We start from the raw sequence: 27,493 nt of genomic DNA, 5'->3' as shown, positions 1-27,493 counted from the left end.
TTTACAGTAATCCTCTAAGCTCTGTAGTCTGCTGAAAGTGTACACAGCAGTGACAGCAGAACTCCAAGATGTTCAGTACTCTGTTCCTAATTTCTAAATGTTGTCTATCCACTCGAACTAACCTCTTTCAGTCGCAGTATCAAAAGCCTAAGACAACCTAGCACAGAAGCTACAAAGGTAACAGAGATATGTGAAATGGCACCAGACACCACATGAACGGTGAGTTAACTGCGTGGTGTCCGTTTGGGTTGAGGTGGCCATGGTCATCGCTGGAGCTAGCGTAGTCCATGGAGTCCATGCACACACCCTGTTCCTCGCCCAGATAGATGCCTGGCTGGTCCTTTCATCAGCTAGGGTTCCTACTGCACCTCTGCACACCAGGCCTGGTCCACAAGCTGCTGCATAGCACTGCGGTCAGGTGTGTGTGTGTGTGTGTGTGTGTTTGTGCGTGTGTGTATGTGTGTGTGTGTGCGTGTGTTATGTGTTTGTGCACGCGTGCGAGCGTTTGTCTGAACACGCACGTCTCTGCACTTGTGAGATGGCGTGTGGTAATCAGCGAAAGACTGAGCACATTTCTAAAGATAAACGTGCATCTTGCTGGTGTTGCATCCACCATCTGTGCCTTGCGTCACTTCGCATCTGCATATGTATGAAGAAAATCCTCATTAAAAGAATCATTTCACAAGTTGAATTCTTAAAAAATGTGAGAGACGTGTTGTCCCTAAGCATAATTTCAAGTGAAATTAATGCTGTACAGTAAAGGTTTAGCGTGTTTTCCCTTTTTTCACACATATCTAAACATACTTTATTTTATATTTATATATAAACACCTATGTCCACTTTCTTTTAATACACATGTCTATCCTTTCTCTCCTTTTAACCCCTTTCACAACCCTCCGTCAGTCTCTCTATGCTGTCTAATATTAAGTAATTAAATTAATTTTAATTAAATTTCCTCTACGTAATCAAATTTTTAAAAAATACTACTTCGAAAAGACTAAAATACTATAAATTACATTTTTTATTGTTTGGAGTGTTACCCAAAGACAATTCATTAGCTTTTTGAAAGTATTTGGTTCCCATAGAAGCCGTTGACATGCTTTTATCTATGAATCTGTTACTGGGAGTTTTTCAGTTGGTGTTCAAACGCACAAGCTGAAAGGAGTGTGCTGCTGCGTGGGGCTGAGCAGCGGAAGTAAGCTGGGAGGAAGACCGCGGAGTCCTCCTCTGTGCTCACCTGCAGCTCCACAAACCGGCGCCCCTCCCATCCGCCCCCGCCCCCGCCCCCGCCCCTGGCTCGAAAGCGGTTGCGGAGCAGCTGATTTTGGGAGTCTCGGCGCAGGTGGTGCCGGGCGTGACCGCGCCCCATTCCAGCGATGCACGGTTATACGATGTAGTCCAGCCACTTTCAGAAACTGAGCACCGCCTCTCCCCTTAATAGAGGACAGGTGTGCCAAGACAAGGAAGCGCTACCCTTGCCAAGGCCTGCATCTCAGCCAATGGGAATTCAGAGAACCAGTTTGGCAGAATTCTGAACACTTTACCTGTAGCACACGGTTCCATAGCAGAGTCAGGACCTTTGGCTGGTCCTCTCCTTATATGGCTTCATGCTTTACCTTTGTATGTTATGTGTGTAAAATGTGTATAAAATGTGTGTGAGAGTGTAAATGTTTGTATATCCTGTGTGCATATTTGAATGTGTACATGTGTATTTCTGTGGTGTTTTTCTCCTCTTTGGCATTTCAGAGTTAATTTAAATATATATTTCCTTCATATACACCGTGTGTTAGGGGATTTTCTGTCCCAAGTGAAATCTATTTAGTGCATATCCCATACATACACATCCACTTTTTTCATATAGCATTTTGTTTGATCTATTGGCTGCCAGCAAAACCATTCCCTTTAACTGAAAAAATAATTTGTAGCATATGCACTGGAGGGAAAATGATCTACCGATAAAAAAAAGCTTGTAATTGCTTTTGGGTTTAGCCAGTTAATCCAGGATTTTAATTTTGCTCATTTAAAAGAGAACTAGAGGGCTCAATACAACACAGAGTAGCACGGGTGTAAAACCAACAGTGTAGCCTGGCTCTTTGTGCTTTTCTAAACCTAAACAGCATACCTGGAATTACACTTCACCAGTGTGACTGATAATTTGTGATAGACGTGACGTGAATTTGAAGGCCTACAACGACAACTGTAGCGATTGTGCTGTGAAGACACGCACCAGCACGGTGAATACTTTCTTACCTAAGCCAAGCTAGCACCACTGAACCAGAATCAGCCGTTTCGACAGCCGGGTGAACCGCAACCATTTTGTGCGAACAGCTGGAACTCCAACAAAGGCAGCGCTCAGAGGGGGTTATCTGTCTACAGCATCTCAGTGGCGTCTTCCATAGAGAGGAGCGCAACCATTAGCATCATTCCAGCAAGTACTTCATTAACGTGCTCCACGGGGCATCTCGCAAAGGCTGTGCACACAACCTCGTGGGACGTAGTGCGGGGGACTCGTTTTGGTGGAAAGAGGATTTTGGCATTGATTGTGACCTTTATTGTTTCCCGGCATTTCTCTACAACGTTTAGTATTTACGGAGATGCGTCTCACGAGGTTAACTGCAGGATTTTTTACCCTCTGTTGGCTTGTATTTGCTTTTAATTTTCCGCCTCAGAAACCAGCTTTACGTCTGGGGAAAAAAAAAGCACGGCCACTAGGTGGCGGTGTCCACTCAGTGTTCGCATAAAAGGCAAGCCCATGTCAAAAGGCACAGTGTCCCTCTCTCACATGGAGTAACTATCAGCTGTAAGCACCTGGGACTGTTCTGCCTCTCTGGTGACAGAGGAGCCGTCAGTCTCAGTGCTATTAACTTTTCCTTTCGGTGGAAGGACCCGTGCCCGGTAGGTGACATATTGCTGCGTCCCCGGGGCTCATGACCTGCAAACAACCGTGTCTTCTGGGTAAAGTGAACGCGCGATCCCTTGTGGTAAAAATGCACCGCCGCTGTCTGCGTCACCATTGGTCAGTTGGGCTGGAAGCTCTACCCTCACAATGGTAGAACCGGCAAAAAAAAAAAAACCCCAGAAAGAACCGCAGTTGCTGTCGCGATCCGACAAGGTGAGAGCTGCAGTGCCACGACAGACACCTCAGGAGGACGCCGGGGTTCGAGCAGCCCCTCCCTAAAAAGGAGGGAACGTGGAATATCTTATCGTACACGATGGCGCTAATGACGCCGTGTGACTGAGAGGTGGCATCACGCTCGCCGACGGAGACCAGCTGTTACCTCAGAGTCTGCCTTCAGAGGCGGAGACGAAGAACTCCGCAGAAAAGCAGACGCGTGAATGCGCTGGACCGGTGGTGATGCAAGATTACGGCAGACCATCTTCCTGTTCTCAAAACAAGGGCAGAAATATGGCATTTCAAAACTGTTAGTTTTTAAAAAAAATAATGACAATAATTCTTTGAACAAATAAAGGTAATATTTCGGGAAGGTTATAGCTTATATGTTCATTCCGTTAGGCCACATCTTACGCCTCAGAGTCCCACTTGTAGGCACCAGAGCCAGAGACCGGCGCTGTAACCAAGGCTGTGTTTTTACAGTCCACCCAAGATGGAGTGTTCATGGCGAACTGCAGTCTGGCATCTTGTTAGCAGTAAATAAAATGTGACAGATGTGCTCTGTGATTCATCCCTGCAAATTCTATGGCAATTTATTTCATTTCTCCCAACACAGAGGGTGGGGGGGTGGATGGGGGGGGGGGGTTTGAAAAATTGGTCTTGGTGTCAAGTGCCCCAGGGGAATTGTGGGGGATTGCGGGAGCGTTGTGGTCACTCTGGCCAAACAGACCCAGGTTCCCCTGCGCTTCTGAGTGCTGTCCGGATCAGGGAGGTTACGACTCTTATGTTTTAATACAGCTCTTACATAGCAGCTGGAGGAGGAGGGGGAGACGGAAGCCTAGCGGTTGCTGCTAAAAATCAAGGCGCTAACCTTGCCAGAGATGCCCTTTCTGGCCTTCAGAAGGCCTGCATGGTCACCATGGCGTCAAAGTGCAGAATTCACCAGCAGCTCCTGGACAATTCTCATCTCTCCCGTGATACCACCCCATGCCCCTGCATTGCATGGGGCTCCTGCACAGACACAACTCCAATCTCTACGCATTTCATATTTATTCTTATATTTTCAAATATATTTATTTATGATTCCACATCCCTTGCCCCCGCCCCACTCCACCCCCCCACCAACACCACCACCCACAACCCCCTCCCAAAATCCATTACTGTAATCCATCACGCCGGCATCCTCCGCTACACAAACAGCACAGTCGCCATGGCAACCGACTCCAGCCCGGCTATGCGCATCTCTATCTCCTCTCCGATTGGCTGGCAGCCGGGTAGTCTGAGTCTGTCTGGGAGATGTGGTAATTGGCTTGGATTCTCCAATTATCCAACCCCCCCTTTCCCCTCCCATATCTACAGTAGGGAAGAGGGGGCAGCTGGGGTCAGGTTAATGAACTCAAGGGGGAGGGGGGGGGGGTGGTATATGCATTTTGGGGAAGGGGGAGTCAGCACATGTGGATCTCAGGGGAATGAAACGGTATGGGTAAGGAGGAGGTGTACGCCCAAGCACTACTAAAAATGCATTCTACAAAAAAAGAGGGAAAAAACACAATTGTGAGCATCTGTGCTATTGCATTGTTAAAACAACTGAAAAATGGTGGGTCCCACAAGCTGTTATAGTCCTGAATATATTTCCATATTTAAAAAAATATATGTGTGTGTGTTCATATATATATACATATATATATATATATATATATATATATATATATATATATATTGCTTTCCAAAAAATTCTGTACACGAGTACACATTCTGTACATGTGTGTAAGTGTGTGTGTGTGTGTGTGCAAGCGTGCAAAATCCTTCCCTATAAATTGATGCTAATCACTAACTCCCACACTACATTCCTCTGTCCCCATGTCTCCCACTGGAAGTGGACCCACAATCCAAGCGTTTCATGGCCCATATGTTCCCACCATCGGTCACCTCTCTTCAGCCCCCCCCCCCCCCCCCCCCCCCCCCCCCCGGTGGGCTCAGTCCCTGGAACAGCTGACACAGCCGTAATCCTGACCCCTGACCACTCAGAGAGAGAGCCAGAAACTGATCCAGGTCCGCTGCTTAGGGGGGGGGGTACCATCCTGGCAGCGTGGAGCAGCAAACGTTTTCCTTGGCAGCTATTAGTAGGCCCCACGGCTGCTGGCAGCGACGCTCATTAGCACAGTCTGGGTTTGAACCCTGAAGGCCGCACCAAACGTGTGTGTGTAAAATCGGACCCATTCTGACGAACAGGCGAGACACACACACACGTTATTCTTTTATCGAGTTTGTTCCACCGTTCACTCCGGCTGGACAATATGGCGACCGTGCCGTACTTTCTCAAAGAATACTCAGAAATGTAGCTGGTTTATGAGAACTATCGGACACAAAAAATAAGCGTCTAGGACGTATTTTCTCTGCTCTCCCACAAAGACGACGTTCTACACGGGGAAGAGGAGTAACAACTTTTATTTCTAATTTTTTGGAATGGAAGGGCCGCAGAAAGAAAAGAAGGAGAAAGAGAATCAGCTGAAAAAATGGTGCATTTTACCTTGGGTAAAAAAGAAGATGGATTTACATTTGATGATGATAATGGTGACAGTTACTCATTTGCAGTTGTCATTTCAAAGCATTCCCAGACAGGAGAAAATAATAAAGTCCAACCAAAAAAAGAAATAAAATTCTGAGAGAGACTTCATCCCTCGGGCAGAACACAAGTTCACTTTTTTCCAATTTTCCAACGAACAGTTACAAGAAAGGAAAATGCACACACGCTCACACAGGAATTTACTCTTTTTTTTCTTTAAAAAGTGCAAGCAAGATCACGGCACAATAATATACAAGAAGATCAACTCCACTTTTGCTGAAGACTGGGCATATGTGCCTGGTAGGACCCCCCCCCCCCAAATTTATAAACCGTGGGGGGGTTTGAGACAAAGAGGGGGCCCTGATCAGAGAAAGAGAAAGACTGAGACAAAATGAGGCAAGAGAACAAGTGAAATTTGACATAAATGACCAGTCGACTGATCCTCCCCGGAAACAAGATGCATCTGAACTCGGGCCCTAAGTCCAGTATCATACCCACTGCCTTCACAACAGTGCTTCCTCCATGCCCCGCCCCCGCAGAATCCAACCAATAACATTCTGGTTTGGAGGTCTATCAATCAGCTCTCCTCCCCCCAATACACTTTGGCGCATGCAAAACAGATATCAGCCTCAAACAGATGGACAACTTCAGCCTTTCCAGAAAATGCCTTTGCCAAAAAAAAAAAAAAAATGCCAAGGGAGAAAAAAAAAAAAAAAGTGAGAGAATCCCCTGGGAAGGAGGAGGAAAGATGCTTTGGCTCTCCTGGGCTGCCAGAGACAGATCTGAGGCACGGAGAAAGGGCTCGAAAAAAGAGGAGGGGTCTCCGCCCCAACGTCCCCATCGCCTCCTTCATCGCTCGCGCGCAGTCTTCGGCTTCCGCACATTCTCAAAGGTCCTGGGCTTCGGGGCTCCGCGCGTACGGGCGTCAGTATGCGTGTGCATGGCGAGCGGGCCGGGCGGACGCAGGAGGACGATGGGACTGACACGCCCGGCCACTGCCGGTCTGTCCCGGGACAGCGCTCGAGAGCCCTCTCGGCACCCGCCGAGCTGGTGACGCCGTCCCGCCAAAACTGAGAGGCAGGGGAGCCGGCCCGGATGTGACCCTTTACATAACCGGATAACCGAAAACGCATGGATGCACCCACCTACACACAAGCGCGCGCTCGAGCACACGAGGCCAGTGCGTTACACAGTAAAACGTCAGAGCACGGGGCGACATAGCTCAGGAGGTAAGAGCGGTTGTCTAGCAGTCAGAAGGTTGCCGGTTCGATCCCCACTCTGGGCGTGTCAAAGTGTCCATGAGCAAGACTGGTGAATGAGAGGCATCAATTGTAAAGCGCTTTGGATAAAAAGCGCTATATAAATGCAGCCCAATTACCGTTTAGCACGTACGAGTCTGACGGAAACAGAGACGTTTTACTGTGTACGCGCGTGGCCGTCAGTGCACCCTCCTGCAGATCTCTCCTGCGAACTGGAGGTTGAGGCAGGGAAGACGTAGGCTTCTGGGCTGGGGTGCAGCCTGTCAGCAGGGCAGAACAGGCCTGGATTTCTGAGAAAGGCCGGAGGACGGGGCACCATTACAATCACATTTCAAATCAGCAGTGATGTTTCAGAAAAGTTCCTTATTTCATTTCTTTTTTTTTTGAGAATTCGTGTCCGTTTGGGTCATTCTGAGTTCATGCGCTGTGGTTGGCCTGCTTGGTAAACTGACCAAACGACTGAAATAGTCCTTGTGCAGATTGCTCATGTAACCTTGGATATCTTGGGGAGGTCTCTGGTACCCCAGAATGCAGTGTGCATGTTTTTTTAAAAAGATGAGCTCCAGGTACATTTCTTGTTTCTTTCTTTCATCTCTCATTGCCTCAAAAAAAAAAGAATAAAATTAACGACAAAATAAAATCTATTTGCTACAAAAATGTTTACAGCGCATTTAGTGTCACATTCTTCCTGTGCAAAATGTTCAAAGTACGAAACAATAGAAATAATTTTGAGAGGGGAAAGACAGGCAGTGAGTGGGGATCAGCAAGGAAAACAGGAAACGCCAGGAGAGAGAGCGAATCCATCACCTTCATATCTGCAGTTCTGCTCCTTCTCCAGACCAATCAATTCACTTTAAATGAACATCATATTTGTTCTCAAGTCCAATTCCAGGTCCAATTCACTGCCATTTATAACCAGACACACACACACACACACACACAAGCACACACACACACACACACACACACGCAAGCACACACACAAAACACATACACACACAAGCACGCACACACACACACACACGCAAGCACACACACGCAGAAATACACACCTTTAACAGTAAGGAAGGAACTGAACTTCAGCTTAAATCTGATTACATTATCAAACTAAATATATAAGGAACAGATTTGAGATATATAAAAGCAGGTCTTACCAGCAGGTCAAAACTATGTCTGCTACCATTTATGTGATTGCGCGCTCATACCGAGGAATATGCAGTAAAATTGCAATATTCAGTACAATATATACATGCAATCACACACAAATAGCAAACACTGACATATGTTTCAATTTATGACACATGTATTTTAATGTATATCAGAATATCCAGATGTTCCTTATATATTTGGTGGCTGTGAAGATGCAGAATACGGACACAAAATGGAGCTTCTGTTTCTGAGACTCTAAGAGGTCCCAGTAACAGCAATCTTCACCCCACTCACTCCTAAATTAGGAGAAAGACGCAAAGAAGGATCGACCGATTCAATCTGATTAATCTCTTTGGATGGAACAAATGCATGTGGTTCAGGATAGTCCTTTCAGGCAGGTCAAAAACAATCAGACTTTGGGTTAAAAACAGACTTGTTTCAGTGCAAGCTCGCAAACACACATGCTGGCTTCCCAATAATACTCTTCTGGCTTTAGTTGACTTTTTAATAGCGCATTTAAATTACATGTCCTAGCACGCGAAGCAGTCTGGCAGACATTAATGAGCTCATTCTACTATTATTATTATCTTTTTTCCTTTCGTTTTTTCTTTTTTTATTTTTTTTTTTACAAAAATGGATATTCCCTCAAAATGTCTTGGAAGAAATACTGCACAAGCTAGCATAAACTTTGTCATTGTGGCAAACCAACAAAACTATGCGAACATAGCGGTATTGTTTGTAGAAAAAATACATGAATGGAAATAATGGAATTATTTCTGTTGTTAAAATTCCGGTTCTTGCAGAATACTCTGCCCACTCCCACCCCAAACAGCCCCTCCCCCTAGGCCCCCTAATTCTGGCTCAGCACCTGGTCAGCTACAATTTCCTTTTTTCAAAAGCGTTTAAGAACACACCCGAAGACACAAACGTCTCCGGAGCGGGTTACGAACTCGTTATTGCGAATTAAGTGTGCTTTTTTTCTATTTTCATCTTCAAAATATCTTTACAAAAAATTAAAACAATGACACATAACACCATGCAGAGAAAACCAGAAAAAACCAAAAGAAAAATTGGAAAAAAAAAAAAGAAAGAAAGAATTAAGACCACTGTTTTTCAAACGGGGCCCACACAGATAAAAATCTGCATTGTTCACATATATACATCCACACCCTCGCATACGCACACACAAAATAAAAGCATATCCAAGCCCCATCCAAGTCACAGCAAGTCCGATATTGGCTTTTTTGTTGTTGTTGTTTTTGAACACGGTGGTTTATGATACAGTCTGGCGTTAATCTTTCCTCGCTCACGTCATCCCACTTTCCACTGAGGCGTTCGCTCGATTACCTTTGGGTCCCAGCGTTAAAAAAAGGCCGGGCCATCGTTTGCGAGTTTAACAAAAACACGGCCTCGTTCGACCGGAGGCCGGTGAAGGACGGCGGACAGCATCAAAAGGGAAACGCCGCCCGGGTGATTCGCCCGCGCCGGCATCTGCCCCCACCCGCCCGCTCCGCTACTGTGGCATCCATTTTTGGGGTTAACTTTGTGATGGGGCACCTAAACCTGCCCCCCTCCCCTCCCCTCCCCCACACACCCTCCCTCCCTGCAATTTACAGCGAGCGAGAGCGTCCTCGCGCCGAGCGGCCGCCGGAGACGGCGGGAAAAGCTAGCGCCTCTCAGAAGCTAGCGCGAGGCGCTCTCGCTCAGTCAGCAGAACTCTGCCCCCCTTCCCTCCCCGCGCAACCTCGACGCAGCTTTCGCCCCGGCGGGGGGGGGAGCGGGGGGAGCGGCACTCGCGGAGCCGCGCGGGTGAAGAGGGGCCCCCTTCAGAGCCCGCCGGGGCTCTCCTCTGGAGGGCCCTCCTGCGCTCAGCGCTAAAGGCCTGCTGGCTAATGGAGTGCAGAGGGCAAGAGCGCCGCCGCCGCCGCGCGCGGGGGTCTCCACCGCCTGGTCTCCAGCGCCCGCACTCCGCCACGGGTCTCAGAGCTCTTTGGATGGGGGGAGGGGGGGAGGTGGGGGGAGCGCACGGAGCACCGCCGCGATCGGGGAAAAAGCTGCGTCACCTTGAAAGCGATCCCTTCCTGCTCAGAGAGGCCACCTGCGGCAGATTTGGGGGATTTTCCCATCTCTGACTGTAAAGGATGGAGGCGAGGGAGCCTTAGCAGGGTGTAGTATGCGGGGGTGGGCCTGGGTGGGAAGGGAGCGAGGCCGGGCCGGGCCGGGCCGGGGCAGGGCGGGGCTTGGGCGGGGCGGGGCGGGGCGGGGCGGAGCTTAGGTCAGGGTGATGTAGGCCGACGCCTTCTCTTTCAGCTGCCGCAGACACAGATGGCAACTCCAGCTCCCTGCAAGAAGAAGAGACTCAGTTTGGTACACAGTGCAAAAGGCTTATAATTTTAGGGAAAGAATCTGCCTTAGCTTTGGCCAGCTCACTACAGTTGGGGTTAATTCCCATTTCAGTTGAGGAATTTAGAGGAGCTTCACCTGAAAGAGCTGGACAGGCAGCGCCAAAACACACAGGTTGTTCAGCTAGCGCTTACGCCAAGCCGTGGACATCGGTTACAGTCCGAAATCTGAATACACATCACGCATCACCAGTCACCGGAGCTTTGGGCAGCTTACTGACAAGTATGTAGATTATGTTTGTAGCTAGCTAGTCACTACTTAGTTTAAATAGCCAGCAGGACAGAATAGTGTTTAGATGACAGATCTAGATACCTTAATAGTGTCTAGATACGTAGACAGCAAGCAAACAAGTAGTCTAGCCAGTTACCAACCAATCATTAATGCTACATTTGAAATGATTTGCACAGGTCTTCAGTAGCTAGCTTTTAGCCTAATTGGATCAGTGTCTAATTATGCAAAATGTAGAAATTGTAGAAAGTTAGCTGGTGTCACCTCATAAAACTATATTAGTTTAATTGTAAGTTTAATTATTGAGAGTTATCCTTTTTCTTTCATGGAAATGATTAATCTCTTTAATTAAACAATCTAATAGCACTCTTCAATCTAACAGTTCTCTTCATCTCTGCTACAAAGGTATTCATCAAATCAGAGAAGTGCAATTTGGGATATGCTGAGATAGCATTTATAAGGTTGATGAAAATGTACATAATTGACATGCCCTTATATAGAATGAGCACCTCCCAGTGAAGTCCAGTCCATAGCTAGCAAAACTAAAAAAGCTCACAAGGAATTGTGGGCATCACAGCAAATCAAAGAGGTATGTTTCAAACACAGAATTCTGCAAGTAAAAAATCTCAAAAACGATCTGCACAACCTACGTTGAAAGAAAAATAATTTTTTTCTCATTCTCAGAGGAGTCAAAAAAAAAACCAACAATAATCAAATGCTTAAAGTTCCCCCTTTAAAAAAACAGGCACTCTCCAAACATTTCCTCTGAGACTGGCTAGTTTAGTAGAAGATTCAACCCATTTGAAATAAAAAAATTCTACATTCTTACAATTAACTGAGTTGTGCCATGGCACCTCCGTCACAACGAAAGAGAGATTTGAACCCGTGGCCTTCAGGCCCCAACACTTACCTTCTGGAGGCTCAGCCATTGGGGGGCTCAAGCAGTACATGTGGTATCCTCTGTCACAATCATCGCAGAACAGCAGCTGATCCTGCAGGCAGACAAGCACGTGCAAAAGGATTCATCTCACATCCTGGAAAGCGGAAATCTGTGAGAGAAAAACTTCAATGGGACGCGCCGCGCGCTGAATGGAGCGGTTCGGCGGCGCGCGTGTCTGAAAACGAGCGGACGCGTGGGGAAGAACCCATTCACCGCGGCGCAGCGTGGAGCCGGGTTTGTGTTCGGAAGACGCATTATGTGCTCGCACGCGCTCACGTGGTCCGCTCTCTCTCTCTCATCAATAATAAACCGCGCCTTCCGTTCCCTTCGTCCCAGCTCAAAAATACCCTGGTTCTATTCAGGCTGCTGCTCGCACTTCTAAACAAATTTTTTTTTTACAGCCTTTCATTCCATTTTCTTCTGTACGGCCGAATTTGGAAGCGACGTGCTCCACCCGCGCAGGAGGCCAAGAGGAAGCGTGGCGGAAACGTGCGCGGGCAGCAGACGCTTCTGTCCAGTCTGCAATCTGCCGGCTGAGCGGCGCATTTATTTATTTATTTATTTATTTACTCGCCTATTTCAAAGGGACAGTGCAAAACCACTGGGCTGTCCCAGAATCCGTTACTGGGCTGAATCTCGTCTGTTTCCCCTGACAGCTGGAGGACCAGAGGTGGGAGGCTCAGAAATTAGCAGTCCTCCTTTGTTCCAATCACCTGGATGTGCTAATCAGCACAATTCCTCAACCAGGAGGTAGAGCTCATTAGTGAAATCAACTGGCTGAATTAACGGGTGGAAGAAACACATGGCAGAACTTTTACTTCCTGGCCCCCCCTCCTGGCTGGCTGTAGGTAGGTCCCCGCACATTCGAGTGCACAGAGGGGTCGCTAGTTTTGTACAGTTTATCCCGGTCTGGAAACAGGGAGAGGACCAGGACGCAAATGCGCAGGACTCGGCTTGTGTGTCTGTACTGAATGACCTGTCTGCTTCCTAAGCTCAGCCACTTCACTTTTCTCATTCATTATTCCATCCTCAAATGCAAAGTGAGTAATGGGTACGGACCCGGGAAGAGGCTGCATGCAGTGATGCCGACAATGAAAACAACTTAGGAGTGGTGGGAGGGGGTGGGTCAACAGCTGGGTGCTAGACCCCGTAACTGAAATCTAGTACAATATCTAGCAGCAGTGTAGTATAAAGGTTTAGGGACTGGCCTTGTAACCTGAAGGCTTCAGGTTCAATTCCCACGTAGCTTGAGGAAGGTGCTTAACCTCCATTGCTTCAATATACAGTATATAAAGCGGTATACATGGATATATACTGGAAATGAGCATCTGAATACTTTTAATGCAAAATGCCAACACTGCCTCAACACTGACATGATATGGGTGTATCCCCCCAAAGCTTATATTAGCCTTTTAAAATCTCAGAATGAAAAAATTAAAAAAAACTTTTTACAGATTAATGGATTCTATGTCAGTTTTCAAACAGCTGAAAGTGAGAAGATAGAAAATGGGTAAGTAAGGCTTGGGTGTAGATGTGAGGAAAGGGCTGGTCAGGTGGGGCTGTGGTTCTGGGGAGGGCGGAAGATAGCAGAAGCAGGACTGATGGATGAGTGCTGTGGAGGGGAGGTGCGGCGACAAGGTATGTGAGGGAACCAATGGGCACGTCGGATAGGAGCTTTGCAGGCGGTTGTGCACCAATGGCTTTGCGGGAGGTGGGCGGGGCTGCGACGGAGGGGGGCGGGCTCTCACATCGTTCTCAGACGTGCCGCAGAGGCTGCAGGACTTGCACTCGATGCACTGCCAGCGGTAAGTGCGCACGGCCGCCGTCATGTTCACCGTGAACTGCAGGCAGGAGGGGTGGCCTGCGGACACACGGGGGGGGGGGGCGAGGGGGGGGGACACGCGGTCACCCTTACGGTCAACACCACCAGGAACATTAGACCATGAACGTACAAAACACAAGCAAAATAAGGTTAATCATCATCATTATTATTATTATTATTATTATTATTATTATTATTATTATTGTTATTATTATCAGTAGTAGTAGTAGTAATAGTAGTAGTATAATTCTAATAATTCTATTAGTATAATTATAATTTTTATACTTATAATAATAATAATTATTATTATTATTATTATTATTAGTAGTAGTATAATTATACTAATTATTATTATTATTATCATTATTATTATTATTATTATTATTGTTATTATTATTAATAATAATAAACCAGGAAGCCCCTGGATATTAAAAAAATGTTTTTCTTGGAAGACCTGGTCAAGACAGCAACAACATACAATATAGAGAAAACACACAGCAACACTCTAACACGCATATAGCCTAGCTGCATATCGCCCCGTCTAACCAGGTAGGTGCTGCACTTTAGAGATGGCTTTATGGCTGACTATAAAACACTTCTGAGACCCATGAAAGGTTCAATATAAATGCAGTTCGTTCATTAGTTTACTCATTTATCATCATCATCATCATCATCATCACTCCTAGTAGCCCCCACTCTGCACTTCTGCTAAAGTATCATCACTACCACTCCTCCATCGTTACTAACGATCTTCATCAACGTTACTAAGACTCATCATTGAGTACTCGTCATTACTCACCGTCTTCATCATCACTGCTGTCGCTCTACTCGTTATCAGCTTCAGGATTACGATCATCTACCAAGGTTACCATTCCTACCCTCCTCATCATCATCTACATCCATTTTGTTTTCAGACTTGGTCCTGCCACATAACTTTGCCATACAGCACATTGCAGAAAATCAAAGTATACGTTGACTGATGTGTCTTGAGATGGATATGGGACATTTAATCTTCATGGCATGCTATAGCCATTTCTCCCATAATTGCCTTAAAAGGGTAATTTAATATGCAGTACATTAAAAGTATCAACTTAAGACTATTTAATAGCTTGTTACAATTCAGAGGTTACAATTATGGCTGGAATGAAAGCCACTATACACATGATTCCCCATGAACCAAAAATGTCTGTTTTACCCAACCACACTTATTACCATCATCATCATCATCATCATCACCACCATCATCTTCATCACTAGCTTTAGTCAAAGTCCTGATTGGGTATCCTCTGCTCTCCCCTGGGCAGGAAGCCCTACCTGACCGCCCGCAGTCCGCACAGGAAATGAGGTCTTCAGGACAGCCGGTCTTCTTGGAGCCCCCCAGGCAGAAGTCACAGTAGCCATTGGGAATGACAGACCCATCGGGAGCTTTTTTGGCTGAAAAAGAGGCAGGGGTGCATTAAGGGACTGTGTGTGTGCGTGTGTGTGTGTGTGTGTGTGTGTTGCTTATCGTACTGGGATGTTTGTTATCACTTTGAAATTAACTGAGGAAAAAAAAGGACATCCCAATCACACAAGAAACAACTGGAAGAGGTGGAAAAGGGAGGAATGTGGCACGATTTCCTGAGCGGAACCGGATTGGCACATCGGGCCAGAAACTCTGAACACACTATGGAAACTCCGCCAGTGGGCCTTGAAGTGGAGGAGACACTAGTCTGTGCTCTGCAGGAGAGAGAGAGAGCAGATGAGCGTAAAGTGTGCGAGACAGAGAGAGAGGAAAGGAATGAGACAGAGAAGCAGAGACAGATGAAGAGCAAGAGAAAAAAGGAAAAAGGAGATCCGACGCCAGACCGGAGCGTGACTGTAAAGCGAGTCCCAGCTGGATAGGGAACCTCCCTCCCACCCATATGTTTGTTTTGGAAAAGCAAGCAGGCCCCGCCGCAGCCTGGGACTTTCCTGCTTGCGTTCAGCCGGGGAAGCGCTGGGGAGGATGGGACCGGGGAGCTCCACTGGGAGGCCTTAAGGTCTGTTCAATATTGTCACAGGAGCAGAGCGAGCCTTAGGGGACCACGCGTGTGATGCCAGAACCGCTGCGCATTGGGGCAGACGCCTGTGATACAGCCATCAGCTGTCCTCACATCCTCCTGGGACGCAGCAGAAAAAGGGGTATTTTAATTTCTTTGACTTGATACAAGTGTCTTGGATGACAAAGCATTTTGCAGTGAAAATGTTTCCAGGCATATTATTTGTTTTATTATTTTTTTTATTGACCGTCCTTTGTAGTGTAGGTTTCAGCATAGTAGAATATGTCCCCGACAGGAATGTAAATGAATTTCCGAGTCTTAGGAGGTTAACACTGTGGGTGGAGGGATTCATTCACTTCTCAGATTTACGCTGGAAACACAGTCAACGGTTATTTGTGTCATAGAAGTAATACACATTGACTATGTCATACTCAAGAGTACTGTAGACTTAAGTAAATATCTGGGCAGGAGAACATACACGAACACACACATTCACACACCTACCCTCCAAAATTAATTCACACCCTTGATTAAGATTCTTTTTTTTTTTAAAGAAAATAAATAAAACAAGTATATTTTAATTCTCAAACATGAAAAACCATTATACTTAATGATTCAATGGAATCAACCACAATAACGCTTCTCTCAAATGATATGTTTCTTGCTCTAAAAAATAAAGATCACATCTTTTCACACGCCTGTTTTCAGTACTTTGTGCACCCTTAAAATGCAAGGATAACACCACTGAGTCCATTTCTTTGGTGTTTTAGGAGATTGGTGAACATGGTTGGGGTGGAAGGGTTTTTGACCGTTCCGCCTTACAGAAATTTTACAAGATCCAGCAAATCCTTTCGTCTACATTTGTGGACTGTACTCTTTACTTCAAACCACAAATTTTCAGTCTGGCTCAAGTCTGGAGACATAGTTGAAAACTGCAAAACAGTAAGTTTGTGGTTAATTAACGATTTCTTGGTTGATTTTGCAGTATGATTGGGATAATTATCTTGCTGAAAGATCCCCACGACCAGTAGATGCAAAACAACCCCATAACCAACACCATATTTCACTGGATAATGTTCTATTCAATATGAGGGTCTTTCTTGGTTCCACTTCCATTTTCTCACATGCAAACAACTGCAGGCACACACACACACGCACACACATGCACGTGCTCGCATGCACACACACACACACACACACACATACACACATACACCCACACACATGCACGCACTCGCACACACACACACACATGCACGTGCTCGTACGCACACACACACGCACACACATTCACGCATGCACACAGACACACCCACACACATGCACGCGCTCGCACACACACATACACGCACACACACCCACCCACACGCACACACACACATTCATGCACACACACACACCCACACACGCACACACACACACACACCCACGCACACATGCACACAAACAATGCAGGAGTGTAATCAGTGCTGCTGGCCTGGTGTGTAATTTGGAGCTCTGTGGTCCACTCTGTTGTGCTTATTAATCCTGCTCTCCCTAGATTGTGGTGGGGGAGGGGAAGTGGGTGGGGGCTAGGGTGAGGGGGGTTGGGGGGGTTGGGGGTGGGAGAGATTGTTTTTTTTTTCTCCAGAGGGCACATATATAATCCCTGGAGGCATTTTTTTAAAGACATTCTCTGAGGCTGGGAGTTTCTGTTCACCGTACAGTCATCTTGGAGAACTGCAGCCTACATGCTGAACAGTAAACCTCCACGATTCAGGCCATAAATACACAAGCATCGTCGAGACAGTTGATGAACAGTTGTGGGCTATTCTGAGCCATATGTTCACAGACATGCTGTGTCTAAATATACAGTAGGTGGCAAAAAAAAGCCAAACAATAAAAAAATTTACAATTTACAAATTTACAAAAGCACATAATAAAAACCTTTCATTGTTGCGGTAAGCACAAATATAATACAAGCCGTGTAAAAGAATATTTCAACAGTTTTTTTTTTGTTTTTTTTTAATAAGTCGTCTGTATACCACCTAGGGGAATATGTTTGCCTCAGATTTGCTTATAGTTTCGTGGGGTCAATTTTGATCAGTTAGCCCCTAAAACCTCCATGTTTGATCACTAAATTTGGTCTACATGCAAAGGCAAGTAACAGCATTTCAGTAATATCACAGTGCTGCACGACTGGTTTAATCCACAGGAATGTAGGCTAATGGACCATGAGCTTTGCTGCAGCCAATTAAATGTTTTTACTGTAAATACAAACAAGCAATGTTGTAACATGTTTGTTCCTCATTTAAGTCACATCACTGAGGCGTATGTTTATTTTCAAAATTTACATTCTCGACGATGAAAGAAAGGTTAGCTTAGCTGTAGCTTAGCTGCATCATTAGTTGCTTTGTTATTTAGCTGTTTGTGCTGTTGCCGGCATTGGGGCATGTAGATCTTTATGCGGCTCTTGCTCATGCTTTGTGGCTATTTTCAAAATGAAAGACCCCATTCTACAGAATGCTAACCCTGTAATGCAAAGTTCACATTTAAACTTGTTCTCTTATATAAATAGCACTTTTTCTTTTATTCAGATGTTTTGTAAAGGCATTTAAATCCCATTTTGAGCATTGTTCAGCTATAACACACTATTATTTTGCATTTTGCTTATTGTTTTGCATGTTTGTAACAATTTTCTACTATCTGGTAAAAGACACATTTATAGTCCATATTTCATGATGTGTTGAATGTGTCCGTTTGCCTGATGTGTCCATTTGTCAGCCAAACTGTCACACACACGTGCGCCCACAGACACACATGCCGGGATCACAGTCTGGAAGATGAAGCCAAGGATACCGTGTATGTGGTGAAATTCAGCCATTCAGAAACACAAAGAGATGCTTCTCGGTATTTCTCCCAAACTGGCGAGGATTTAGGTTGTCCGTAAAGAGGCTGGACTGATGTTTGCCGGATTATGGGAGTGGCTAACACATACCAGCTGACCTGGGAGTCACAACACAGAAAACAACTGGAAATGCTAGAAAAAGAGGGAATGCGTTTTCTTTTTCTTTTTCGTAATTCATCTCAGCCCAGTAAGCGTATGCCAAAGACATTACTCTCTCTCTCTCTCTCTCTCACTCTCGCTCTCTCTTTATCTCTTTCTCTCGGTCACCCACTCACATACACACACACACACACACGTACAGGCACACACACGCACACACATACACAAACATGGTCACAGCACTGTAAATCAGAGATGCCCTCTGAGGCCATAAGGGAAGGCCATTAATGATTGAAGAGTATGGTGAAATCTGCCAGGGATTTGGCCGTCTGAAGCCAAAGGTAGTGTTCTCTCACCCCTCCATCCCCCCCATCCCACACCCTTATAGAGACCCCTCCAGACACATGACCTCCCAAGAGTAAGAAAGGGTATGCCAGAAAAAGAGAAGAACAGAATGAGGTACGGGGTCCCACAGGGTCGGAGAGGGTGAACGATACACGACAGCCCCCCCCCCCCCCCCCCCCATTACCTCCCCCTCTTCCCCTCCACCGCACCCCACCCCCACCGCCATCGCAACACCCTCCCAATTACTGTGAGAATACAGTCAGAAAGCTACACTTCGCTGCTTTCAAGTGCGTCTCGGGTCCACGGGGAATTTCGGAGACGGCGCATTCTCGAACGCACCCTCCCCAACCCCCCCGTGAAACCCCTCCCGCCCCACCAACCGCCACTTACACGCCCACACAAACCAACAACCACCAACCCCCACCCCCCCCCCCCAAGTCCCCGCCCAAACCGGATCGTTTCCTGACTCTCAGCAGCGATCCTCGCGTTTCTGGAGTCCTCTCAATCAGGCCCCGGCTGGGCCAGGCAGCGGCCGCTAAATCAATTGGCGGTAATGCGGTAAATAGAGAGGGCCGCCGCTCCGCTGAGCCCCGGCCGCCCGCGTACGCCGCGTAACGCCGCGCACGCCGCACACCTCCCGGGGAATTCACCCGCTACACCTGTAGCCGCGGATCCCAGGTCAGTCAGCACTAGAGCCGCAGTGAACCGAGCGAATGATAACCAACGAAAGGGTGACGGGTCCCCCCCCCCACCCAAAAAAAAACAAACATTAATAAATTAAGGCCTTTATCTGAAAACCGGACTGAGGACCTTCCTCAACATTTTTTTCCTGTGATGCTAAGCGTGCGTGGAAAAGACGCCGACCGATGTTGGTGTGCAGAGAGAGAAGGAAAGGAATAAAATTATAAAAAAGCAAAGAGAGAGAGACAGAGAGAGAGAGAGAGAGAGGGAGAGAACAATAGGAAGCAGAGACAGACTGGTTGGTAAATGTGGAGGCGCCTGGCAGTGTGTCAGGGCGTTAAAGTGTAAAGACACACCCTCGGAGCTCCTGCCATCCAGCCGCTTAACGAAGGGAAGGGATGCTCGGCGCAAAGACCTCTGTTTGGAGTGCGCGCATCTTTGCACAATACCTTCAGAAGGCTGAACACGCCCCTCTCTTCCAAACCCGAAAAACAGGGTGCCTGCCGCCTTGGATGCTGCCTATTGCAGTCATCGTCTGTCCATAAACTCAGATACACACGCAGTCTGACAGGCAGGCTTGCACACAGACAGACAGACAGACAGACAGACAGACCCTGCAACACAGACACCTTCTGTGCAATATGCAATTAGTCAAGGAAAAGACTTTTCTTTCGCCTCTCTGGCACTCTCTCTCTCTCTCTCTCTCTCTGTTTCAATTCAATTCAATAATGCTTCATTGGCATGACTGTATATGAACAATATTGCCAAAGCAATTCACAATGAAACAATTAACAATGACTCAAAAGACATATAATTAATACAGTGGAATAAAACGAATAATATACTGTTAGCTCCATAATGTTTGGGACAAATACATATTTGTTTTTTCTTGATTTGGCTCTGTAATCTACAATTTTAGATTTTCAATAAAACAATTCACCTGTGGTTAAAACACATTCCCAGCTTTTATTCAAGCGTTTTTTAGAAGAAAGGTTTTACTCACTTAAACACCACACTGTTTGGGACATATTAATGTTATGCAAGTGAAAGTAGTCATGTATAGTACATTGTCAGATATCCTTTGCACGTAATGACTGCTTTAAGTCTGTGACCCATAGACATCACCAGGTGCTAACATCTCTGGTGATGCTCTGCCAGGCCTGTACTGCAGCCATCTTCAGTTCCTGCTTGTTCCAGGAGCTAGTTGCCTTAAGTGTTCTCTTCAGCATATGAAATGCGTGTTCAGTTGGATTCAGAACAAGAGAATGACTTGGCCAGTCCAACAAATTTCCAGTTTTTAGCTTTGAAAAACTCCTTTATTGCTTTAGCAGTATGTTTGGGATCATTGTCTTGCTGCAGGATGAAGCGCCGTCCAATGAGTTTGGAGGCATTCGGTCAAACTTGAGCAGATAAGACGCTTCTGTACACAGAATTCATTCTTCCGCAGCTATCAGCAGTTACATCATCAATTAAGACAAGTGAACCCGTATCTGTGGCAGTCATACATGCCCAAACCCTAACACCCCCACCACCATGTTTCACAGACGGTGAGTGCTTTGGATCTTGGGCAGTTCCTTTTGGCCTCCGTACTTTGCTCTTGCCATCATTCTGATACAAGTGAATCTTGGTCTCCTCTGTCCAGAAAACTGTCTTCCAGAACTCTGCAGGCTCTTTTGGGTACTTCTTAACAAACTGTAACCCGGACATCCTGTTGTTTCAGCTAACTAATGGTTTGCATCTTGCAGTCTAGCATCTGTAGTTGTTTCTTAAGTCTGCTGCAGACAGTAGTCATTGGCACATCCACATCTGCCCCCTGAAAACTCTTTCTGATCTGTTGGACTAAATCTGCACTCTAACCACATTAGATTTGTTTGATTACAAATCTTAAATTGTGGATTAGAGCCAAATTAAGAAAAAATACATCTGTTTGTCCCAAACATTATGGAGCTCATTGTAACTATAAATAAGATATACATTAGACGTACAGTATACTTTAGACATTATATTTAATAATGTCTCTGTCGGTTTCTCTCTCTGTCCCCGTCTCTTTCTCACACTCTCCCTCTCTCACTCCCTCTCACTCTTTCACACACAACACACATGGAAGAAGATCAAAAGGAGTCAACCTTGTAGAACACACAATACAAACAGCGACGTCTCCGGGTTTCCCCCGCCTCCCCTGGCCACGCCCTCCCCTGGTCAGTATGGCTTTGCTGCGACAGCGAGGTTTTGCTGCATAACAGGACTTGATCTACGGACCTGATCTGGGTAAGGGTTGGCCTGCACGACAGCGCGCCGTGTTTGAGGAACAAATATTACAACAACAGCCTCAGGTCCTGTGCACACACCTATTACCCAGAGGTGCACACACACAAACACGTCCGAACAGTCTTAAGTCTTAAAGCATGGAAGCTTCTGGAAAAAAAAACGTAGTTCATCTCTGGTGATGAATGCAGAGATACACAGACTGTTAAATATAGAGATACACATGTGTGTAGCTTCCTCGCGTGACTTAAAAATCCAATTTATCTCATCCCAACCCCAACCCCAACCCCCCCTCCAAACGCTCATCACCAAGTTGCCATTATTTCCTTTGTTTGGCCTGCTCAGTCCGTACGTATTTCACTGTCCGGTTTAAGTAGGAAACGGCATCACTGACATGCAGTGGTGGTCATTAAAAAGGCATTACAGTAATGTGCGTGTTTGTGTCTGAGTTTCAGAAAGGCAAGGCTTGCATCCTACGCTTGGGGTGGAGGTGGGGTGGGGGTAGGGGTGGTTGAGATCCAGAGACTGCAAAATTACATCCAGGAGCCAATCCTAGCAAGTCTCCCCGTCTGCTTTTTTAATACGGGATATCAAAGAGGGAGGGCTGAAATATTATTTGGTTGGCCCTCTCACTGTCTGGGGTAATTTAAATGGTAAATCATAAAGAGAATTTTTAACTCTCACTCTCTCCTTTCCCTAACCTTTAATAAACCCCCTGCCACCCCAGACACACACAGGCACACAGACACACACACCCACACACAAACCACGCACACATGCTCACATACATGCACAATCATACACACATACACACACACACATACACACACTCCCACCCACTATCACTCCACCCCACCCCTCTCTCCTCACCAATGCCAAACTCCACTTCCCCATGCCTGTTCAATGTACATAACAACATATTCTTTAGGAAGGAGCTCTCTGGTCACCATGACAACGCCATTGCTAGGCAACAGCCATTTCTCTTCCTGCTTTGTTGCTGAACGGTGGCGGGGTAGCGGCAGAGACTTCACACGCCTGTCAGAGGCCTAGTTCTGGAGCCGACCAGCTCTGGTGGGGGCGAGGGGAAATTTACAATGTGGGGGTGTCGCAGTATAACGATGGCGAGGCGGGGGGGTGGGGGGGGGTGTTCCTATAAATACCCAGGAGCTCTACTTTTTAACAACTGAATGTCCCTGTCCAAAAAACTCCATAACGATCTGCCAGTGCCCAGAAGTGAACTAGTTCAAAACATTTTCCTTAGAAAATATAATATAATATAGGTCTGGGCTCTTTGAATATTATGTCCATAACACAGACACAAAGACAGCATACATTACATTAAATCGCTGATTCTATTATCTAGAGAGGTTTGCAATGCAAAAAAACCTAACTGCATCCACTAGAGTTATGTGTGCCGCTTTACCAGGCCAGTATCTACATGCAACATCATTAAAGTACTACATGTAAGTAAACATATGCCAGCCTAGAACCATACAACAAATACAAAAAATACAAATAATAATAATACAAAATAAAATAAAAATCAAATACATAATATTACATAAAACAGGCCACAGAGCCTGAGAGCAAATATCTATTTAAACAATAAGCAATACGATTCCTTTACTGTTCCAGGCAGCTTTTATTCAGAATTATTTTCCTCTTAATGCTTCCTTTTGTTCCTAATAAAGAAGACAACATGTGAGAAAATTGACTCCTATTATCTAAACAAAACAAAAAAATCACAGACGGCTCAAGGAATTTCTCAGGGTGGACAGACAGGGTGCATTAAATGTCAGTCAGTCAGAACAGTCTCTGAGAATCATTCACTCAGTGAATCAACCATCTCAGTGAATCACTCACTCAGCGAATCATTCAGTACAGTCTCAGTGAATCACTCACTCAGTGAATCACTCGGTACGATCTCAGTAAATCACTCACGCAGTGAATCACTGAGTACAGTCTCAGTGAATCACTCACTCAGTGAATCACTCGGTACGATCTCAGTAAATCACTCACGCAGCGAATCATTCAGTACAGTCTCAGTGAATCACTCACGCAGTGAATCACTCAGTACAGTCTCTGTGAATCACTCGTTGAGTAAATCGCCCATGCTCACTCTGAGAGGCTGAGCCTCAAGAACTGGACCCCGAACAACATCTTGTGTTTCTTCTTTGTGGAAAGACACCCAGCCCTCCTTAAAAAAACATGACCTTCAAAGAGTGAGACCTTGCACGTGCATCTTCCCCTCCCTCTTCTCTCTCTTCTGTCCATCCAGATAAAGGAACGTCTGAACCTCAATCCTGAAGGTGGGGTGGACCTTAACCCCCACCCCCCTCACCCCGCTCTCACCCCCCCAACCCCCCCAGTCTCCACAGACGACCCACAAAACCAATTTTCAGGTGCACATCAGAAGAGTAACCTCTAAAGCAAACAACCCCCCCCCCCCCCTCACCACCATATGAAAAAACAAGAAGGACAGCCATGAATTTTAATGCTCCTGCTTATTTCCACTACCAGCCATTTTCAGCCCCACGGAAATAAATAAATAAACAAAAAGAGGAGAGGTAGATAAATAATAAAACAAAAACAGAGAGAAAGAGAATCTCATCTCCTCGTGGAATAATCTGTCATTTTTCAAACTGATTGAAAGAGAGGGAGGGAGAGAGACGGTGAGGGAGAGATAGAGAAAGAAAGAAAGAAAGAAAGAAAGAAAGAAAGAAAGAAAGAGAGAAAAAATGGGGGGCTGCAAAAATGAAATAACGACAGGAAAAAAAAAACGTGGATTCCGCCAGGCTCCATACTTCAGACTGCTAGGGCGGCGGGTGCGAGAGTGGAGTGTGTCTAGACGCCGGAAACGGTCTTTCTGGCTGTTTAATAACGCATGAATAATGTATGGCTGAGATTCCATTATTACCAATATCATTAATATTATTATCCCTGCCGTAATATATATGCGGTGTGCCTCTCCAATCTTTAGCTTAGTCTGTGCCGATCGAGGGTGGGGGGCAGGGTGTGGAGGGGACTATTTTCTCTCACATCCACCCCCCCCCCCCCTCCGCAGCCGACAAATACACACTCAACTCTTTTTTTCATTTCGCTGGAGAAGATTGAGAATCGTTTGTGTATTGGGCACAATCACACGGGAACAAGAACACAGACACACATGCAGAAACACACAAGCACCCACATATAGTACACACACACGCATACACACACACATTAAAAGGCAGAAAAACACAAATAGGTGCACATACCGTCACAGACAAACACCCACACATTGCACACACACACATACACATTAAAATGCAGAAACACACTAATATGAGCACATACAGTCACAAACAAAAGACAAACACCTACACATTACTCACACACACACATGCACACATTAAAATTCAGAAACACACTAATATGCACGCATACACTCACAGACAAACACCCACACATTGCACGTGCACACACAGACACACAAAGACACACATAACTCACACAAATATATACACACACACACACACATGCACACAAACATATAAATGCAGAGACACTAACATGCATTCATGTACTCACACACAGAACCACACACACAAGCACAAGCCAAATAAGCATTGCATATATTCACACAGACAGAGACAGACATACATGCAACACACAACTGCAGAGATGCACAGGTGCACATGCACAAACACACACACACACATGCACGCACACACGCATGCACACACACACGCACACACACCCCACACCCCCTTCAGACCACACCACCTCCCATGTTTGAGAGAGCCTGAAAACATCCAAGGTCAGGAACACAGAGCATGAGCTCAGGTGGAAAGAAAAAGAAAAACTAGCAGCCGATCCTAACAAAGCCTACAGACAGCACTGAACACTCTGAGGCTTCGACACTGGGGAGCACTAGCACAGGACCGCCCAATTTTGCATGGGATGTGGCTACTTTACTCCGGCACCGCGGAGCAAACAGCCATTTTGTAAAGGGCCGTTTCTTTCCCATCGCTAATGGTATACAGTATATTGCCAGTCCAGTTTAGTTCCAGCACAGGTTTAAATCCACAAACGGTGTGACATTGCTGCTAGTGACCCCTCCCCTCCCCTCCCTGTCTACCCCAACCCCCCGCCTCCCCCCACCCCACCATGGCTGAACAGTAGTAGCAATCTTCTACTACAGCAAAAGGCTAGGTTTCAGCCGGTGTGCAGATATCTGATGAATTCTGATCACATGCAAATGAAATGAATGAGTCACGTGAAGTTTTTATTTTATTTATTTTTTCTTATGGTTCTTCCACCATTAATTCAGTCTTTCCTCTCGGCCAGTTTTTTCACGCTCCCAATTTGTAGCGGCCCGGTCGTCTCCGTGGCAGCCGCGCCATGGCGACACCGTGCGCCGTAGATTTGGGGGAGAGCTCAGATAAGTGTGAGCTCCCCGCTGAGGGGGGGAGAGCAGCCAGCTGCCATGTCTCTCCGCCCCACAGTGTGACTGAGCTGAGCCGCGCAGTCAGAGTGCTGGAGGCGCTCACTGGCTCAGCCGCCGCAAACAGACCGCACACGCTCAACTGTCCAGAGGAGGCGCTGTTGCGCTGCGAGATGGGGACAGCTCAGCCAATCAAAACCCTTCCTCTCTGGGCAAGGTCCAGTAAGGGCCTGCCATGCAGGGCATTCAGTCACAGCTGCCATTGGCACATTTTGGTACCAGGCCACAGCGGGCATCGATAAAACAATAGTTCATTCTTTCAACGTGCACAGCGCTCAACAGCTCACAAATTAGTCTTGAATCAGGCGAATGACTCAAGGATAGTGAATCATTTCAAGGGATATTTTTGGTGACTTTTATTATACAGAAAGCCCTTGACCTAAGTAAACACAGAGTGTCATAAATCTGAATTTCCAAGAAGTTTAAAAATCGGTGTGAATAATGCTCAAAGAGATGCACGATGAGATACTCCAATCAGCTCCCAACACATACTGTATGTATTACCAACAAGCACAAGGACAAAAGGTATGTGCAGTACTTTCGCTTTTATTTTGCATTGTATGTCAATTTTGTACTATGTATTTATGAAGCAATTATTATTTCCACCGTAAAATTACCTCACAAATGTGTTGGCTGTCTGTTTATGTACGGATTGTAATTTCTTCTGACGACATACACAAAAACAGTTGAAGAAAAAACTTGACATAAAAATTAATTTCTTTGTTTTATATAAATAGACTAACAGTGGTTGCAAGAACATACCAAATGCATGTTCAGGGCTGTATGTAGTATTTACTGTGCAATAAACTATTTTAAATATTTAAATTATCTTACAATGATACAAATATATTGAGCATTCTACACTATGTGATGGTGTTCGGTGAATACAGTGTAATACTGTAGGTGCTCATTGCTCATTGAAATTTCACAGTAAACTATGGATGACTGGTGCAATAAGGGTACTGTGTGTAATATGGATGCAGTAGAACCAGTTAGTTAGTTAGCTTTATTTGTCCATTTCATGTTTAAATGGGATGAAGACACCAAAACCATTTAAACCCCTTAAATGCACTCAAAAATGAGAAACACAGGACAGATATCGGGGAGCGTACTGTAGCAAAATCAGTATTGGACCTTATCGAACCTCTGTTTTGTGGTTGTTCCAATGACCTTGATATGCACTCTTGTACGTCGCTTTGGATAAAATCATCTGCTAAATGAATGCAATGT

General features: G+C 45.9%; 1 protein-coding gene across 2 annotated transcripts in view; it reads right to left on the bottom strand.

The window, feature by feature from the left end:
* Nucleotides 1–9,667: 9,667 nt before the first annotated feature.
* dpf1 (double PHD fingers 1) overlaps nt 9,668–27,493 on the bottom strand; it is a 40,397-nt gene continuing 22,571 nt past the window's right edge. The window contains exons 9-12 of one of the 2 annotated variants that reach the window (XM_064303779.1): nt 14,794–14,913; nt 13,406–13,518; nt 11,628–11,709; nt 9,668–10,428 (exon numbers count right to left, since the gene is read on the bottom strand). In XM_064303779.1, coding sequence (XP_064159849.1) covers nt 10,358–10,428; nt 11,628–11,709; nt 13,406–13,518; nt 14,794–14,913 — 386 coding nt within the window. In that variant the 3' untranslated portion in view covers nt 9,668–10,357. The remainder of the gene's footprint in view (nt 10,429–11,627; nt 11,710–13,405; nt 13,519–14,793; nt 14,914–27,493) is intronic. The other variant, XM_064303778.1, reaches the window with a different exon arrangement.

The sequence above is a fragment of the Anguilla rostrata genome, chromosome 12 (genome assembly GCF_018555375.3).
Source record: "Anguilla rostrata isolate EN2019 chromosome 12, ASM1855537v3, whole genome shotgun sequence".
NCBI lineage: Eukaryota > Metazoa > Chordata > Actinopteri > Anguilliformes > Anguillidae > Anguilla > Anguilla rostrata.
This window is presented reverse-complemented; position numbering and strand designations above follow the sequence as displayed.